General features: G+C 38.2%; 1 protein-coding gene across 2 annotated transcripts in view; it reads right to left on the bottom strand.

The window, feature by feature from the left end:
* Positions 1–17643: 17643 nt before the first annotated feature.
* The window catches only part of Pdgfd (platelet derived growth factor D), a 232886-nt gene continuing 229701 nt past the window's right edge, over positions 17644–20828 (bottom strand). For both annotated transcript variants that reach the window (NM_023962.3, XM_087563639.1), the window contains 1 exon segment: positions 17644–20143. In NM_023962.3, the coding sequence (NP_076452.1) occupies positions 20018–20143 (126 nt within the window). In that variant the 3' untranslated portion in view covers positions 17644–20017.

Genomic DNA, 20828 nt, shown 5'->3' with positions numbered 1-20828 from the left:
TGGACCTTGTTTACAGGATTTGACATTTCTAATGCTTATGTTTAGGCAAATAAAGCTGGTGAGGGGCTGGAGAGATGGCTTAGTGGTTAAGAGCACTAATACTGTTCCTTTATAGGCCATTTAAGAACTCAAACCGGATTGCCTGGACCCCTTAGCAAGGGAGGACAATGATACCAGGCAGATTATAGGCCTTACATAGAAACAATTAGTCAAAAAAATCTCATTCTTTGTATCACCAAAACAATAATGCTAGAAACAATAATTTGGTATACAAGTCAATTTATAAATACAAGTACTCAGTGTCCTCAATTTAATCCTCAAGGACTTATCTTAATAAATAATATCTTAACAATATCTTAATAAATAAAAGGGGGAGTTATGTCCCTGTATGCTAAATAATACTCCTTTTATTTCAATTTTAAAATTTGGATGCCAAGGAACTCTGAGTTTATGGCACCCTACAACTAGGCATACTTCTGCCTAGGTGAAATAGAGAGATCCACATATTGACATGATCCTGTCCAGATATTTTATATGGGAAAGAGGGAATCTTTGTGTTTTTTCTACAGGATGCTACAAGAGTGTGCCAGCTGCCTGAGTGGCTGGTGAGACTTGCTGATCCTGGGAGCATGAAGATTCAGCTTTCCTGGTTCGGGTCCCTGAAGTCATTCCTGTCCCCTTAAGAGGAAGATGGAAGATCCCCCCTCATTTTTTGTCATCACAGAAATTCTGGTGTTGCTTCAGTCAGTGTGTCCTGTCCCACTGTGGCCTACGCTCAGACCCTCTGTGCACTGCTGCTTGCTGGAGAAGACTGGACTCCAGCCGTTGCTGCCCCCCTCATTTCCCTAGTGACTCTTGCTGCCTTAACTGGTCATTTTACATACTGTAGCTTCACAGGAATGCCACCTGCGTGAAGCTGCTGTGGACTGGGGAACTCTGTCCTGGTTATACAGATCTCAGACATGGTTCCATTGCCTGCTGGTTGTTCCAGAGATCCTGAACTGTCCTAGAAAAGACCTTGACACTTTTGCTGCTATTGTAGCAGCCATTACTGCTGCAGACATTGTGTCTGCAGTGTCTGGAGTTATCCTCCCCAAATCTATTGTTAGACAAGCACAGTGGGTGAACTTTCTGGAGTAGTTGCTAACAATTGGGAGTTCAAAATTTTATTATAGGAGCGGCTTGACTACGGCCCTTGGTGGTAACAGCTGAAGAGAACCAAATGAGGTGCCCACTACTTATCGGGAGTGGCTCTGTTTGGTGCAGCCCTATACTGTGGATTAGTGTTCATGCTATGGTTGGTTTGCAAACTCAGATCTCAACAGAAACGTGACAAGGCCGTTATCACTCAAGCACTTGTGGCCATTGTACAAGGGGCCTCCCCTGGAATTTGGTCATCTATCTTCAAAAATTAGTCAGTATCTGAGTTCTCTGCTCTTGCACCCCATGGATCTGTGGATCCATTGCACTGGGATGAGAGAGAATCTCTCTCGGTATCTGAGTTCTCTGCTCTTGCACTCCATGGATCTGTGGATCCATTGCACTGGGATGAGAGAGGCTCAATGATCCTTTGATAGGCCCTTCCACATCGCTGAGGTTTCCTCATTGCACGCGATAGGTTGATCATGATAAAATAAATAAAAAGGGGGAGATGTAGAGGGCCGCTATAACATTCGCCACCACAAGATGGCGCTGGCTTCCACTGCGCCCCACATGGAAGGCCAGGAGAGCTTCCGCCATTACAAGATGGCGCTGGCCTCCGCCGCACCAGCCGACTTCCTTTCAGGAAGTTAACTCTGTGCGCATGTGCAAGAGTGCCTTCGTGCCAGGTCTTTGCCCACTCCGGGGCGTGCCTAATGAGATCATGGGTAAGCGACCAATCAGGTGTGGATGCGCCGTGCTAGGGTGTATATAAGCCGCGCCATGCGGGTAGGCGGGGCTTCTCCTTAAGATTTAATAAAAGTTTTGGCTGCAGCAAGGATTCGTATGTCCCCGCGTGTTTTCTTGCTGGCGAGGTCGTGCGCAGGACACTCTATCATCATTATGAGATGTGAATTTTCAATCAGAATCTTGCTTTTCCTGTGTGTTGGTGTATCCATGGCTTGCTGTGGTGGGAGAACTGTGTTCTGATGATCCCGAGTAGCCTTGGTTTCTGTTACTTACGTTCTTTTGCTTTCTTTTCACCATCTGTTTATCTCTGGTGTTAGCTAGTCTTGTTGTCTCTGACTATTGCTTGTTCCTCTTGTGAGCCTGTGACCCTGTGATCTTAGGTGTGTCAGTACTCCTGGGAGACCAACTCTATCTAGGAGGGATTGGGTCGCAGAGATCTGTGGGACAGGGTTAGCTGTGGGGTACAGATGGAAACCTGCAGGATAGTGTCCTCTGGATGCTCAGTCATTTCTGTGTCCTGTGAGTTCCAGGTGGGTCTCACTTAGGCCAGGTATTGGAGCAGTAGTGGTGGTCTTGCATGTGATTTAAGGTGGGTCAATATTCCTGGGAGAACAGCTCCATGTGTAACCTTTTTTGAATTGAGATGGATATCTGGAGTTTTCTTCAGATGGACATTTATATTGTTACCTATGGAAGAATGAATGTGTAGAGGAACAAGGGTGCTACTAAACAACCTGCAAAACAGAGGGTGTCCACATCTACCAAGGAATACTCCAAACTGTTAGTAGCTATGTTTTAGAAATTATGTTCTTTGTATTGTATGTGGGTAGTTAGTAGTGATGTGTGTGTGTGTGTGTGTGTGTGTGTGTGTGTGTGTGTGTGTGGTGTTGTTGCGGGGGGGGGGTACAAATGAGTAAATGGTGTGTATGTCCACCATATATGTGGGGAAGTGTACACAATTACCCATATGGAGACCAGAGAAAGATGTGAGATGCCTTCCTTCATCTTAATCTTTGTGAGACATGGCCTTTCTTTTTTTTTTTTTTTTTTTTTTTTTTTTTTTTTTATTAGCTTGAGTATTTCTTATATACATTTCGAGTGTTATTCCCTTTCCCGGTTTCCGGGCAAACATCCCCCTCCCCCCTCCCCTTCTTTATGGGTGTTCCCCTCCCCATCCTCCCCCCCTTGCCCCCCTCCCCCCAACAATCTAGTTCACTGGGAGTTCAGTCTTAGCAGGACCCAGGGCTTCCCCTTTCACTGGTGTTCTTACTAGGATATTCATTGCTACCTATGAGGTCAGAGTTCAGAGTCCAGGGTCAGTCCATGTACAGTCTTTAGGTAGTGGCTTAGTCCCTGGAAGCTCTGGTTGCTTGGCATTGTTGTACATATGGGGTCTCGAGCCCCTTCAAGCTCTTCCAGTTCTTTCTCTGATTCCTTCAACGGGGGTCCTATTCTCAATTCAGTGGTTTGCTGCTGGCATACGCCTCTGTGTTTGCTGTATTCTGGCTGTGTCTCTCGGGAGAGATCTACATCCGGCTCCTGTCGGCCTGCACTTCTTTGCTTCATCCATCTTGTCTAATTGGATGACTGTATTTGCATGGGCCACATGTGGGGCAGGCTCTGAATGGGTGTTCCTTCAGTCTCTGTTTTAATCTTTGCCTCTCTATTCCCTGCCAAGGGTATTCTTGTTCCCCTTTTAAAGAAGGCGTGAAGCATTCACATTTTGTTCATCCGTCGTGAGTTTCATTTGTTCTAGGCATCTAGGGTAATTCAAGCATTTGGGCTAATAGCCACTTATCAATGAGTACATACCATGTGTGTTTTTCTGTGATTGGGTTACCTCACTCAGGATGATATTTTCCAGTTCCAACCATTTGCCTATGAATTTCATAAAGTCATTGTTTTTGATAGCTGAGTAATATTCCATTGTGTAGAGGTACCACATTTTCTGTATCCATTCCTCTGTTGAAGGGCATCTGGGTTCTTTCCAGCTTCTGGCTATTATAAATAAGGCTGCGATGAACACAGTGGAGCATGTGTCTTTTTTATATGTTGGGGCATCTTTTGGGTATATGCCCAAGAGAGGTATAGCTGGATCCTCAGGCAGTTCAATGTCCAATTTGCTGAGGAACTTCCAGACTGATTTCCAGAATGGTTGTACCTGTCTGCAATCCCACCAACAATGGAGGAGTGTTCCTCTTTCTCTGCATCCTTGCCAGCATCTGCTGTCACCTGAGTTTTTGATCTTAGCCATTCTCACTGGTGTGAGGTGAAATCTCAGGGTTGTTTTGATTTGCATTTCCCTTATGACTAAAGATGTTGAACATTTCTTTAGGTGTTTCTCAGCCATTCGGCATTCCTCAGCTGTGAATTCTTTGTTTAGCTCTGAACCCCATTTTTTAATAGGGTTATTTGTTTCCCTGCGGTCTAACTTCTTGTGCTGAACCCCATTTTTAATAGGGTTATTTGTCTCCCTGCAGTCTAACTTCTTGAGTTCTTTGTATATTTTGGATATAAGACCTCTATCTGTTGTAGGATTGGTAAAGATCTTTTCCCAATCTGTTGGTTGCTGTTTGAGACATGGCCTTTCATTGAACCTAATGCTCTACAATTCAGCAATCTTCTAGGACTCTCCAGTCTCTCACTCCTTAAGTTGGGATTAAGTAAATCTAGGGTCATGCCTTGCTATTTAGATGGGCACTGAAGATTTAAATTCTGGTTCTTTTTCTTGAATTTCAACTGCTTTTACCCACTGATCCTTCTTCTTACCTGGAGAAACTGTATCCTAAGGGGAGGACAGAGGCAGATATTTTATTACCTTCCATGTCCTCCTGTATAACAAGAGAAAGTCAAGATATCATAAGTCATTGATGTATTCTGAGTACCTTGTACAAGGGCAGGACCTGAAACATAGTCAATTCTCAAAAATAATTAGAGCGAATTTATGAACAAAAATCCTATTAAAAATTGAAACTTTTTCTAGACACAACTCTTTGATAATGATTTAGATTTGTCTCACTTCTTTTGCTCTATTTTGAGATTCAATTTATGTCTGTAACATTCAAAGTTCTATGGCTTTTATTCTATGTTTAATTCCAATGAGAATAAAGAAGGGAGGCATGAGGCCGAGACTGATGTGAAAGTTTATATTTCGTTAAAATGTCTGTTACAGAAATGTTTCTTCCTGTAGGTAAATAGGAAATTACTTTACTTCCAATGCAGACAACTGTGGTAAGCTCATTGTGTTGGAATTTAGTAACTTATTTTTAGTCTGCTTTTTGACTCCATGTTTAGGTGAATAGTTGACCAAAATACTTTCTCTCTCCCCTCAATGACTGTGTTTACTGGTTCATTAAATTGGTCTGGGCTGCAGAGTGCCAGCTGGGTATTTGAGCAGAGCTAATTTGTTTGGACTTCTTGTCAGAGCAAGCTTTATGTTACATTCAAGCATCTCCACTGAGCCATGCATTGATATGGGGGAAAGTGAATTATCACAAACCTTCAGCTTTATTTATTTTTGAGAGAACTGAAGTGTGGTTAGTGTTTCAAAGGAAACACATTGTACTTTCCTTTCTCCCCTTCCTTCTCAAATTTTCTTCCTTGTCTATAGTCTCTCTCTTCCCTGGCCTATCTTCTTTTGGTGTGTGTGTGTGTGTGCGTGTGTGTGTGTGTGTGTGTGTGTGTGTGTGGTGTACAAGTATGTGTGAATGTCTGAATGCATATTTGCCAGTATGCTGAGACAAGGAATAGACCCTTTGTGTCTTTGCAGTTGTGTTCCTCTGAGTGCTCACTGCGTAGCCTGGCTGGCCAGCCAGCACTTGGATCCACCTGTCTGTGTCCCACCAGCTCCTAAATGTTGTAAAGGTGTGTGAACACACATACTCCTGTTATGTGAGTACTAGGAATCAAATGTAAGAGCTTGTGCTTGTATGGAAGACACCTTATCAAGTAAAGAAGTTTCTTACATCCACCTTTATTTAACAAAATAAGAGTTTGCAGAATAATCATTGTGATTATTTTGATTCATCGAGGGTAAACTATCCAGGAGAAGCAGATAACCTTAAACAATGCCTTGTTGGACTAGGTATTATAAAGTGTAGTAAAAGCTAAAACTCCCAAGAAAACCTGAGATTCTTTTCTAATGTATCCTTCCCATTTTCTCTCACTGAGATGGACTTCAGCATTTGCCAAGGAATTCAAGGTGGATCCTGGAATCTTATCTGAGCTCTCTTTCCTTGACATTCTACATTTAAAGTTTGATTTCTCAACTGTTTGAAAATGGCATCTCACTCTCTTATGTGACCACCAGAGATGGAGCCAACGCTCCCTGTTGAGTATGCCAATACCTCTTGCTTTCTGTAGTTAGTTGAGTACCACAGAGACCTTCTACTATTTTGCCATATTGCTTCATGCCCATGCTCAAGATGAAATGTTCACTACAATAAGAATATTCTGACTTCCTTATTCTGCCCTTTTAACCTTCCCTTATTTTGTTCAATACCATATCCTGATCTGATAAGCTTCACACGATTGGTCCTGTGCTTCTCAAGCTTTTTTTTCCATCTCTCTTTTCCATGCTCTACTTTGGCTCTCTGGGTGTTTTTAACACCATTCCTAGCTTATTTCTATCTCAGGTCTTTTACAATTTCTGTTTTCTTTACCTAGCATCCTCATTTTGGCAATATGCTTACTCATTTTCTCATTTCTTTTAGGCCTCTTGAGAGCATTTTTACTGACATTCTAACTAGTTTTTATTTTAACAATCTTCATTATTTTATGTGTGTATTTATTTTGTTTCTGTTTTGTTGCTCCTTTTCTTGTACATGGTAAGTAGTGCCTAGCATCATTCTACCACACAATGGAGTACTCAGTGATTATTAGTTAAATAAATGAACTTTGACTTGAATCTTCACTTATGATCTCAGGATTGATGCTTGATAGAAGTTCTTTCTGGAGAGTATCTTCAATTCTTCCAGCTATACATTGAATTAGACAAGTGGTGTTGTGATATAACAAGCATTTGTACTACAGAGACATCATCTGGCATTTAAATGTTTGATGATATTTGGCAATTTCCATGAATTTTTCTCTGCTTCATTTTTTCACCCTTTGGAAATAACATTGTTGTGTAATAAAACTATTTATACTTTATACTAGTTTATTTCATTTCCATAAAGTTCACTTACCACTGAAACCTATCATATTTAAGCTTCAAAATATGATCCTGGCATGTGACTGACATATAGTAAACAGCGTTAAGTCAAAGTCCATTATTCACAGTTTCTATATTTGTAACTCTTCCTCCTCCAAACCAAATCACTATGTGCTATTAATGCAGTTCATGTACACAGATAGGCATAGAGATTGTGAACATCTCTGTTTCCTAAAATGAGGCTTAACAGTCTGTCTTCCACTCTCCTATCATAAATACATGTTTTTTCATAACCTGTTGACATAGCAAAGTTTTTACACTGCTTGCCTAGCATTTGTGACACCCTGGGTTCAAATTTCAATACCACATAAAACTCTGTGTACATGTGTGTAATCCCAACACTCAGGGAGTAGAGGCAGGAGAACAAAAAATTCAACATCATTCACCCTAAGCTATATACAGTAAGTTTGAGGTCAGCCTGAATTACACGTAAACTTGTTTCAAAAATAAATAAATAAACAACTCCTATATTTAAAAAATGCAAGTGCCTTTCTTGAAGTTTTTCATACTTTTTGTTGATTTTGCTATTTAAATGGTTTTTAAGGAAACTGCGGGTCCACTGATGTCTTGAGTTCCCCAGGACACAGTGACTGTGCCATGTATTACAGTAGAAATAAACATGTAAGAAAGCATCACTGAGGCCTGAGTTACAGTGTAATTACTTATAAATTCAACATTCACCCATCGTTCCTTCCCTTCTTGTGACTTTACTCTGAAACACTCTGGGTTTATCCTTGTCCTTTTTAAAAAAGATTTATGTATTATATATGTATATGAGTACACCATAGCTGTCTTCAGACACACCAGAAGAAGGCATCATATCCCACTACAGTTGGTTGTGACCCACCATGTGGTTGCTGGGAATTGAACTCAGGAACTCTGAAAGAGCAACTGCTGAATTATCTCTCTAGCCCCCTACCCTTGTCCTCCTTGAAGACAACATTTATTCCTTGTTTTCACCCCTACTCCTGCCCCCAGGTGAGAGAGTTTTTGATCTTTCCACTTATCCCATCTAGAACTCCCTTCTCCAGTTTTATCCTCCAGTTTATAAGCTGGACATATGTTTGTACTTGAAAGCATTTCAGATACAAAATGGGCCTTGACACATTTTCTATTGAATGTATGAATAAAAAAGTAACAACATCTAATTTAGTCGGTTTTTATATAGACTATGACTAAATTTTCCTAAATAGATATATATAAATATTCAGTTTTACAGTTAGAAGTATGCAACAAGGTATGTGATACTGGAATGTGTTTATACAACGTGTTCATTCTCAGAGAGCAATATTCCATTAAAAATAATTGCTCACTTGGGCAACTGTGCATATAATTTCTTTACATGATCCCTTCCTTTAGTGCCTCTCCAAATTAAGCATCAATTTTCTCTGACTTTAAGATTGGCAAGTAGACACTTGTAAGAAATACAGAATGAATGGAGCAGACAGGAATAACAGCCTAGAAAAGTCTAAAAGGAAGAAATAAATGCATTTTTTCAGATGCCTTAATGAAAGAGATCACTTGGAAACTGACCACTGAGATTTTAATTTTTAAGAGACTTTGCATTATAGGCATTACTTAAATGAGAACTGAATTTAAGAGTGATTTTAATATTTGGATTCAGACGACTAACCTTGGCAACCTTACCCAACAGTTTAAAATAATAAGAAAATTTTGATGACCTTGCAAGAAAGTGAACCTTTAATGGTTTATAATTTTACTGCATTGAATACATTAACTAACACTCACTATGGAATTGTCTGTTCATGTCCAGTCTATATCTGCTGGTCCCGCCTTCTATCTAGTCTAGATCTTCTGGAATTGTCTTTCTTTTATCTATTCCCTTGTTGTCTAGTCTATGTCTGCTGAAATGAAATTATTTTTTCTTGTATAGGCTATGTAAACTTAAAAGTTTTATGTATCCCTACAGATAAGAGAGTAATATGAAATGCAGATAGATTTACCAATTTTGAAGAAAATTTCCTTAATCTAAAAGAGATGACTATGAAGGTACAAGAATTATACTAAATAAAAAACAGACTGGATGAGAAAAAAATCCCAATACTGCATAATAATCAAAGTACTAGACATACAGAGCAAAGAAGGAATATTAACTGTTGCAAGGGAAAAAGGCCAAGTAACATGTAAAGACAGCCCTATTAGAAAAATGCCTTACTTCTCAATGGAGACCCTAACCAGAAAGGTCTAGATAGATGGTCTAAAAACTCTAAGAAACCATAGAAGCAGCCCAGAAAACTATACACAGAAAAACATTCAAGCATGATAGGAGAAAATAAGACATCTACAACAAAATATATTTGAGCAATATTTGTCTACAAATCCGGCCTACAGAAAGTGCTAGAAGGAAAACTTCAACCTAAAGAGGTTAATTACATACAAGAAAAGACAAGGAATGCATGACATCAGAACAGCAAATCAAAGGAGAGAGTAGGAATGAATAGCATGACAGCAAGAGAATAGGAATCAACCATCTCTGGTCATTGAGAACTCTCAACATCTGTGATCTCAATTTCAAAACAAAAGACACAGACTGACAGAATGGGTGCAAACACAGCATCCATCCATCATCCACATCCAAGAAGCACACTTTAACATCAAGGATAGACATTACCTCAGGGTAAAAGTATGGGAAAAGATATTTCAAGCAAATTGATGTAAGACATACGCTGCTGTAGCCATTTTACTATCTGGCAAAATAGACTTCAAAACAAAACTAGAACAGATGGAGAAGGACTCTGCACACTCAAAGGAAAAATCTACCAACAAAACAGTGCAATGCCTAACATTTATACACCAAACACTGGGTACCCAAATTCATAAAAGAATCACTACTACAGTCTAAAACACTTATTGATGCCCACAGTGTGATAGTGGGTAGCTTACTCTCGTCAATAGACAGAAGATATCCTGATGAAAATTAAACAGACAAATGTTGTTACTAAATGGTGGCCTAAACTAAATGGACATAACAGATATTTAGAGATCATTTCACCCAAACAAAAATGAGTATACTTGATTCTTATCAGTTCCTGCAACATTCACTCAAAGAGAAGACATACTTGGATGCAAAGCAATTCTTAATAAATACAAGGAAATGAAGCAATCCCTTGCCTTCTATCTGACCATCATGAATTAAAGCTAGATATTGAAACCAACAGAAACAGAAGAAGCTTTACAAACTCATGGAGTTTGAACAAGTCACAACTAAATGAAAATGGGTCAATGTAAAAATCAATAATGAAATTAAAAACTTTTTAGAATTGGATGAAAATGAAAACAGAACAGACTCAAACTTATGGGACACAATGAAGTGGTTCACAGCACTAAGTAAACAAACAAAATCAGAGAGATCTCATATTAGAAACTTAGTACCTGAAAACTCTGCAAAAACAACAATAACAATAACAACAACAAAAGTCACACCATATATTGTGGATGACAAGAAATAATGAAACCTAGGGCTGAAACCAATAAAGGAGAGACAGGAGGAAAAATTACAAAGTATCTGGCACTAAAAAGGTGGATCAGAAGTTAAGAGCACAGGCTGCTCTTTCAGAGACCCAGCCTCTGGGTTGAGCCCAATTTCCAGCATACACTTGGCAGCTGAAAACAGTCTGTAACTCCAGTTTGAGGGGATCTGACACCTTCACACAGACATATCTGCAGGCAAAGCACCAATGCACATGACATAAAATAAGATAGAGAAATACTTAGCCAAATTGATTATAAGGTGAAGAGAAGATTCAAATTAATAAAATATGGGATAGAAAGAGAGACAACACACACACTGAGGAAATCTGGAGAATCATAAAATCATACTTAAAAACACCATGTTTTATCAAATTTAAACAGATCTATGATCCCATGTGAAACAAAAGCAGTGAATAAAAATTTACCAAACAAAAAAGGAGACCAGGTTAGCAATTCTACCTGATTTCCAAAGGAGAGTTAATACCTTTTAAATTATTATACAAAATAAAAACAGAAGCAACATTGTACTTATGAAGCCACAATTTCCCTGAAACCTGAACTACACAAAGACAGAATACCAATACTTCTCAAACTGCTCTGCAAAATACGAACAGAAGGAACACTACCTAATTTGTTCTATGGAGTCACAGTTACACTGAAACCAAAACCACACAAAGACCCAACAAGAAAAGAGAACTTCAGACAAATTTCCTGTATGAATATTGATGCAAAAATGCTCAATAAAATTCTCACAAGCTGAATCAAAGAACATATCAAAATGATCATTTATCACAATCAAGTAGGCTTCATCCCAGGGATGCAGGGATGGTTCAATATACAGAAATCCATCAATATAATCCACTATGTAAACAGACTGAAAGAAAAAGCTCACATGATCATGTCAATAGATACTTAAAAACATTTGACAAAATTCAACATCCCATCATGTTAAAAGTCTTGGAAAGAACAGAAATTCAATTCCTGTACCTAAACATAGTAAAAGCAATATACAGCAAACCACTAGCCAACATCAAACTAAATGGAGAGAAACTTGAAGCAATCCCACTAAAATTAGGAACTAGACAAGGCTGCCCCCTCTTTATCTATTCAGTATAGTACGCAAAGTTCTAGCGAGAGCAGTTAGGCAACAAAAGGAGAAGAAAGGAACACAAATTGGAAAGGAAGAAGTCAAAATATTACTATTTGCAGATGATATGTTAGTATATTTAAGTGACAAGAAAAGTTCTAGAGAACTCCTACAGTCGATAAACAACTTCAGCAAAGTAGCTGGATATAAAAGTGACTCAAATAAATCAATAGCCCTTTTTTTACTCAAAGGATAAACAGGCTGAGAATGAAATTATGAAAACTACTCCCTTTACAATAGTAACAAATTATATAAATTATCTTGGTTTGACTCTAGACAAGTAAGTAAAAGATCTGTATGACAAGAACTTCAAGTCTCTGAAGAAAGAAGTCAAAGAACTAAGATCTCCCATGCTCACAGATCATCAAGATTAATGTAGTGAAAATGGCCATCTTATTAAAAGCAATCTACAGATTCAGTACAGTCCCTCTCAAAATTCCAACTCAATTCTTCACAGAAATATAAAGAACAATTCTCAAATTCATTTGGAACAATAAAAACCCAATCAAAAACTATTCTCAACAATAACTTCTGGGGGAGTCACAATCCCTCACCTCAAGCTCTACTACAGAGTGATAATGATAAAAAAATGCATGGTATTAGTACAGAGACAGGCATGCATGTCAGTGGAACACAAGTGAAGACCCAGAAATGAACCCACACACCTATGGTCATTTGATCTTTGACAAAGACTCTAAAACCATCCAGTGGAAAAAAGACAGCATATTTAACAAATGGTGCTGGCTTTTAAGTGACAATTGGCATATAAAAGAATGCAAATTGACCCATTCATATCTCCTTGCGCAAAGTTCAAGTCCAAGTGGATCAAAGACCTCCACATAAAACCAGATATACTGAATCTATTAGAATAGGAAAAACTCTGATTTCCATCTAATTTCTGATTTCAGTCAGCCCATGAAATGATACGGAAATGATACCCTTGGGAAAGATCTAGACCATGACATTAATTAAGCCAATGAAGGGTATGAGTCCTAAGAAAAAGAGGATGAATCCTGCTTTCTTGCTTTTTTTTAATTTCTGGTTTTCTCTAGTAATATCCTTCGGTTGTAAAATGAACTCTTTTTGATGACAGGTAAAGGCTACATTTATCTATGCTATTTTTTTAATTGGATATTTCTTTTATTTACATGTCAAATGTTATTCCCTTTCCTGGTTTCCTGTCCATAAGCCCCCATTCTCTTACCCTCCCCTTCTTCTATAAGACTTTCCTCTCCCCATCCATCCTCCCTTACTGTTCCCTAACATTCCCTTGCACTGGGGGTCCAACCTTGGCAGGACCAAGGGCTTCTCCTTCCATTGGTGCCCAACAAGGCCATCCTCTGCTATATATGCAGTTGCAGCCCCGGGTCAGTCCATGTATAGTCTTTGGGTAGTGGTTTAGTCCCTGGGAGCTCTGGTTTGTTAGCATTGTTGTTCTTATGGGGTTGTAAGCCCCTTCAGCTCTTTCATTCCTTTCTCTAATTCCTCCAACCTGGGTCACATTCTCAGTTCAGTGGTTTACTGTTAGCATTCCCCTTTGTATTTGACATGCTCTGGCTGTGTTTCTCAGGAGAGATCTATATCCAGCTACTGTCAGCCTGTGCTTCTTAGCTTCACCCATCTTATCTGGTTTTGGTGGCTGTATACATACATACATATATATATATATATATATATATATATATATATATATATATATATATATATATATATATATATATATATATATGCATGCCACACGTGGGGCAGGCTCTGAATGGCTGTCCCTTCAGTCTCTGCTCTAAACTTTGCCTCCATAGAATCCTGCTTTTGTCTGCTTTTGGGACCCTTGTCTTCCTACTTGGTTGCTTGTCCATCCTTAATATGAGAGAGGTGCCTAATCTTATTGTAGATTGATATTCCATTTTTGATTGATATCCCTGGGAGGCCTATCCTTTTCTGAAAGTGGAGGAATTAGAGGAGATGAGAGGAGGGCAGCAGAAATGAGGGGAAACAGGTTGGGATATAATATATGAGAGAATAAATTAATTTTTTAGAAGAGTATGAGTCCTTTAATCTTGGCCAATGACAAAAAAAGTAGAGAAATTCATAAAGAACCTTGCATATATCAGCACAGGGGAAAACTTCCTGAACAGAACACCAGTGGCTCAGGCTTTAGGATCAAATATTGACAAATGGGATCTCAAATATCTTAATTTTTTAAAAATGAGGTACATATATAAAAGAGAAATGCATCAGAGAAATGCATATTCAAACTACTTTGATATTTCTTACACCACTCAGAATGGCCACAATCAATAAAACAAATGACAGCAAATGCTGGTGAGGATGTGGAATAAGGGGAACACTCATTCACTTGTGATTACAGTAAAAACTTGTACAGCCACTATGGAAAGCAGAATTTTGGTGTCTTAGGATGGTGGGAATTAATTCCACTACCTCAAGATTCTGCTATACCACTCTTAGGTCTGTACCAAAAAAGATCTTTCCTCCTGCTTCAGAAACACTGTTCAACCACGTTCACTGATGCTTTATTTACAATAGCCAAACATTCAAAACAACTTAGATGTTGGTAAACAGATGAACTGATAAAGTAAACATTGTATATTTATACAGTGGAATATTACTCAGCAATTAGTAATCATGAAATTCATAGGTAAATGGTGGAACTAGAAAAAACATCCTGAGGGAGGTAACTCAGCTCCAGAAAGATAAATATGCTATGTATTCAACTATGTGTGGATTCAAGCTGTTAAGTCATTGATATCGAGTTATAGTTTGTATAACCACAGAGGTTAGGTATAGAGTGAGGGACTGTCAGAAGTGATGAATCTCCCTAGGAATGGGAAATAGAAGGAGCAAATGAAAACAGGGAAGAAAAAGGATGAGGTACAAGGATGAGAATATGGGTAGAAGCAGCTGAAACTAAGGGCTATTTGAGGGGTGTGGTGGTTTGAATGAAAATGGATGGCCCCTAAGGCTCATAAGGAGTGGGTACTATTAGGAGGTGTGGCCTTGCCAGTGTAGGTGTGGCATTGTTGGAGACAGTGTGTCTCAGATACGCAGGCTAATGTGTCTCAGTCTCTTCCTGCTGCTTGTAGAACAAGATGTAAAATGCTTAGCTCCTCCAGTACCATATCTGCCTGCATGCCACCATGCTTTCCTGCATAATGATAATGAACTGAACTGTAAGCCAGCCTCCAGTAAATGTTTTCTGTATGAGTTGCTGTGGTCATGGTGTCTCTTTATAGCAATAAAGCCCCAGCTAAGATAAAGGTTTGTATGAAAACCTAATGTAATAGAAGCCTCCTAAATCATGTTGTTGGACAAAGGGTTCCTAAAGGAAATGCCACACCACACAACATAGCAATTGCCAATGCTATTGGTTACCCTTTACAAACTGGTGGTTAAGGCCCTAATGCTAAACGAACACTTATAAAACTCATTGATCATAAAAAGTCAAGCTGGTGCCTATCTAGACCCTTCACTCATTTTCTAGTGTTCATGGAAGGTCCTCTGCTTGATATCAATGGAGAAAGGTAAACGTCAACTCAGCTGCAAACCATCAAATCTACAATGCTGACCTGCACGCAAGATGTGCTAGTGCAATAGTGGCACAAAAATTGTGTGAGTCATCATTCAATGTCCGAGTATATTTATGTCCACCTTATGAGATTTTATGTCCACTTTATGAGATGGAATCCATACCTGACCATAATTGGGTAGTCAAGAACCTAAGACTCAGGGACCTAGGGTAAAATTGAATTGTACTGTTCTGCTAAGGGAGCATACCAACAAAATGATTCCTAATGATCGGTGCCTTACTCAGCTGCCAGCGTCACAGAAGCTTTTCCATGCAGCAGGTGGGAACAAATACAGAGATCCAAAGTGAGACAATGCAGAGACTCAGCCCTAAATGGGATATCCCCATTAAATAGTAGCTTTCAGGGCTCAGAGAACCCTGCAGAAGAGGAAGCAGAGTGTAAGAGGGACTGGAGGGCAGCAAGGAAACAAGGCCTTCAAACACAGCATGACTCATCCATATATAAACTCACAGGGATTGTGAGATAGCATACGCAAGTCCTGTACAAGATGGGGTCCCAGTGTTGAAAAGTGGACACACATCCCCATCCATAACCTGGAAGCTATCTCTAGTTGATATCCATTGCAAATGAAAATTAGTATTCTCCAAAGGAGTCTGACTAGAGAAATAAACTACTTTTAAGTGGAGGCCATATTCAGCAGTACATGGTTGATTTGAAATGAACTCAAAGACATCTTTGAGGATTCTTTGTCTCATAATTTTAAATCAAGTACTCTTCCTTTTGTAAAACTGTATTGGTCCTTTGATATACATTATTGCTTCCAGATTTGTGTTTTTATGAGATTCATGTGTGTTTGTGTGTGTGTGTGTGTGTGTGTGTGTGTATGTATGTATATATATATATATGTATATATATATATATATATATATATATATATATATAATTTGTCTGTTTTCTTTGGCTCTTTTACTTCTGTTTGTTTTGTTCTATTCTGATTTGTTGGTTTGTGTTTTAACTTATTGTATTTTACTTAATTTATTATTGTTCCTTAGATTCCTATTTGCTTTCTAAGGAGAGACAGAAACGGTGTGGATCTGGGTGGGAGGGGAGGTGGGAAGGAACTAGGAGGAGTAGAGGGAGGAGAAACTAAAATCTGAATATATTGTATGAAAAAAATCTATTTTCAATAAAAGAAAAAAGGAAAATATAATTTCAGCAACAAAAAAAAACAAATAAATGAAGTCAAAATAAACAAAACAAACTTAAACTAAGCAACTTGCTGTTTACCCAGGAATGTCTATTTTCCTTTGAGACATCTCAGGGGTCTTCTGTATTTGTAGACCTCTGCAATGCTCAACCTGATCTTTAAAAACAACAGGGTTTTGTGAATGTCAATAAAAGTGATGCATTATAAATATTCTATTTTGCAGCATATTCTGCAGAGATGCCAATAAACAAAAAGGCATTTTCTAGGATTTTAGGAATGAATACTAATCTATACATTTTAATTTAATGTGGTGCCAGATCATTTGCAAATATGAGACATTTGGACATCTGTCGAGTTAACAGTGGAGCAAAACTGGACACATGTACATTTTAGGAGATGGAATTAAATTCTTAATGCATTTACATTAAATGTTTTGCATGTCGTTTTCATGATGCTTCACATAAAATTCCAAGCTATCTGAATTAACTGTCTTATACAGTACTGCTTAATCTTTTCCCGATTCTAACCTCTTGGTTAACACATTAGTGCACATTTCTGCTGATAAAATTCTTGTCATCTAACACACACATTTCTGTACATATTCTCTGAACCATCTGTAGCTGTCAAGCAAGGTTTTTCTGATCTTAGCAGCTGCCATTCTGTCTCCAGCAGGATGACAGCAAAGACCAACCTGAAAGTAAGTGTTCTTGTATATAAGAGAGTCTTCTTTAAGGTCATGGTCTATGCTCCTTCAGGGGAACAGATCAGAGCTGGTTTCTCTGAACGGGCAGCAGTGACCCATTAGCTGTGTGTCCAGTCACAAATACAGGGAAGAGTGGGTAAGAGAGAGAGATGAGACTGTGATAAAGAGGATGGGAGCTCTCTTTCTTAGGTCGGCAACATCTTCACTGAAAGGCTGACTGCAGAGCGAAACAAAGAAGACCCACGACTATCAGCATCGAGAGAGAAGTATGAACAGTGGCTGCCTGAGTTGTGAGGCAAACAGCACGGAGGCTTGTGGGCTCAAAGCAGGCACTCCTCCTCTCAGAACCCTCCCATCTTGCCACTGTCCTTAGATGCATTTGTGAAAGTCCCTTTATAATATTGTATAGCTTTTAAAATTGCAATTCAGAACTAAATAACAGAGCAGTTTTGTCCAAAAGCAGTATTTATTTCTTACAGAGTAGTTTTGTTCAAAAACAGTATTTATTTTTTACAAAGATAAGAGGCATTTTACATTTTTATAGAAAATACTGTAAGAGGAAAAGCTGCATGTTACTGATATGATAAAAAAATCATAAAGACCTTCCACTTCGTAAAGTTTTCTGCCCTATAAAACCATATTGAATGGAAGGTATTATTCTGGGTTAGTCAGCTATGCTGATCTGTAGTTATTAGTCTGTTTGGAATATAGTTTGTTCAATGGTTTATTTTTATTCTTTCTCTTTAGATGGCAATGAAACATTTATTTATTTCACGTTGGATGTGCAATAGATAACAGATAACCAATACTGGGCTTTATGAAACAATCATGAGAGAACAGGCAGCAGAGGAGTTTGTATGTTTACTTTGCAGCTAATTAAAAAAATAAAAAACAAAAAAACAAAAACCATGCAGGTAAATCTTTAGTTGGTTACTGCCTCCTGGAAGGTTTATTGAAAAAAAAGACTCTAATGTTTTATATTGAAGCTATGGTGAGCTCTACAGTGAGTAATGTAATATGTAGTTGAGGTTTGTATAGGAAGCCACTGTTCCACAGGAAGCTTGTAAATGGCCATGGAGGAAAAAATGACTTTTTATTGTGGGCCTACCTTACTTCTCATTGCTCTCTGGCATGCTTGACAATTTAACAATGTGCTACTTAATTTTAAAAATTATTTGAGTAGAACTGACAGATAATTGATTGCATAGAAGCTTTAGAAGCTGTGTGTCAGTAAGCACAGGTTGGTTGAATACAGCTATTAACGTGGCTTGGACAGCATCATACTTAGTAATGTAAGTGTGTATGTGCTACTCATCTGACACTGGACCAAAGCGGCCTGTGCACAGAGCCAGAAACAAAACAATCTGTGCTCAGGGTAGTGTTGAACTCCCAGAAGAAATGCATTTTCTTTTCTACTTTCAGGGCAGGAAGAAAAATGTAGTTTCCTGGGAGCAGAACCAAGCTAACTTGACATCAGGATTCTTTCCTAACCATTTTGTTTGGAGATCAATGAACAACTTCCTGTTTCTGGACTCATTAGAATAGAGATAGAGGAACCACTGAGGAAGCAACTCTCACTGCTAATAACCAGAACAAAAAGCTTTTCCGTGGGACGGCAGAACCAAATGTGTGCCTCCACAACTTATAGCTGCCTGAAGACTTGAATACAAGATCTCGCAATTAATTTCTGCTGATTCAGAAGTAAGTATGTAGATTCTTAAGTATATGATTAGAGATTTACACCAATAAAAGTTACTTGTTTTGTTAATACATGAACACTTTTAGGCTATAAATATTCCATGATAGCTTGTTTCATGTAACATGATATAAGTTCATGTGTATATATTGCAAAGATAGAAATGCAAGAGCAAAACAGAAAAATTATTGGCATAGTTTAGAAGACTTCGACCCATTTTTAAATGTAGACCTTATCAAACAGCCCATCTGATTTTCAGTTATGTTGCTTATTTCTGACTTTCCATCTCCTAAGTCTTGCCATGATTATTATGTTGAAAGGCTCAAGTGTAATTGCATGCTCTTTCTGAAAACACTTGCTTTTCTGCAGATTTTAAAATGAAAAAGTTCAAAAATTCTGTAGCAACCTATTGTTTGCCTATTATCACAACAATCCCCTGAACAATTCATTGAGAATGGTGCTCAGTGGATTAGCTTGCATTGAGAAAATACATTAAAGAGGACTTAGTTGTTAGCTATCCCATATTACTTTGGTATTGTCATGGAGACAGTTACTGTCCACATTTGTAGGTGAGTAGTGCATCTCATGAAGAAAATATTTAAAAACTTGTTTTTATTGACAGAAACTATGTATTTTTCTCCACATAATTAAGGTATACACATAAGAATGTCTCAGTTTTCATTTAATGGACAAATGCCTTCTTTAAGAGAGCAAGATCTGGTACATTTTGACAGAAAGTTTTAGAATAAACTTATCTTTTGAATTTTTAAAACATGTTTTATATGTTTGACAAAATATCAAAGTAATAATCTAATCATTTGTCTCTGGAGGAAGTCAATAAATATACTGAATAAAGTATTTCATCTATTTACACACATCAAGCTAGACATGTATCCGGGTATACATGCATATCTTCACATACTATTAATAAGTGAATTCCCATGTTTACAGATATAGAAATGGACGATACATGCTTTTTCTTGCTATGGCCCTAACAAAGCAACATTTCCATATGTATTCACTGTACTGTAGATTGGAAGAAATTCTGGCTCCTTAGGGTGGGACAAGGGTCTCTTACCATGTTTTCTTAACCTAAAGGTCCTTGCGTGCTCAATGCATAGTGTTTTATCGAGGTGGTCTTGAGCTGCAGATGCAGTCACATCGCTCATGATGATCCAACTGGATATCGACAAGAGCCATATTCTTAGCTTTGCCCCTTCTTTTGAAATGTCCAGGCTCAAACTTCAGTACCTATGATAAAGGATAAGAAGTGTATTTCCTGTTAGAAGTTTAAGTCAACCAAATGCCAGTCACTCATTCCCCTTCTCCTAACGAGTGAGTAAGCTTGCTGTTGGAACAAGCCTATGTAGACATTTCTGCAAATAACCATTGACCATGCAATATGCAGGAGTCTACTCCACCACAAATAATGCCCCTGCCTCACCTTTAGTAGGAAGATGACTGTAGGTCTCAACAGCCATTATCAATAGCCCTCCTAAGGACCTAAGTTGTAGCAAGGCCTATCCAAATAGATCATTGTTCTTCTGAACAGAACACGTGTTGTAAACAAATGTAACACCAAGCACCTCTCCAGCAAGGACAGGTTAATAGTTACGTTAGCAGGTTGTGTCAATATGAATAAATGCTGGATTGAAATAAAACCCTTCTCCCCTCCCTAAAAAGCCATCAGTGGCTACACAATTACCTTTATGATGACATAATGCCTTTTGTAATCCAAGACTGAGCTACAGCACAAAGTATTTGTACATTAATACTTATATTTCATTACATTACCATACTCAAAAAGTATATATACATACATATATATAATAACTTTAAAAATAATTTTTCTTCTTTTAAAATTCATTTATTATTACTGTTTGTTTGCATGGTATATGTATGTGTGTGTGTGTGTGTGTGAGTGAGTGTGTGTGTG

Source organism: Rattus norvegicus, chromosome 8 (assembly GCF_021556685.1).
Source record: "Rattus norvegicus strain SHRSP/BbbUtx chromosome 8, alternate assembly SHRSP_T2T, whole genome shotgun sequence".
Classification (NCBI taxonomy): domain Eukaryota; kingdom Metazoa; phylum Chordata; class Mammalia; order Rodentia; family Muridae; genus Rattus; species Rattus norvegicus.
Note: the sequence above shows the minus strand (reverse complement) of the source record. Positions and strands in the feature narration are given on the sequence as shown.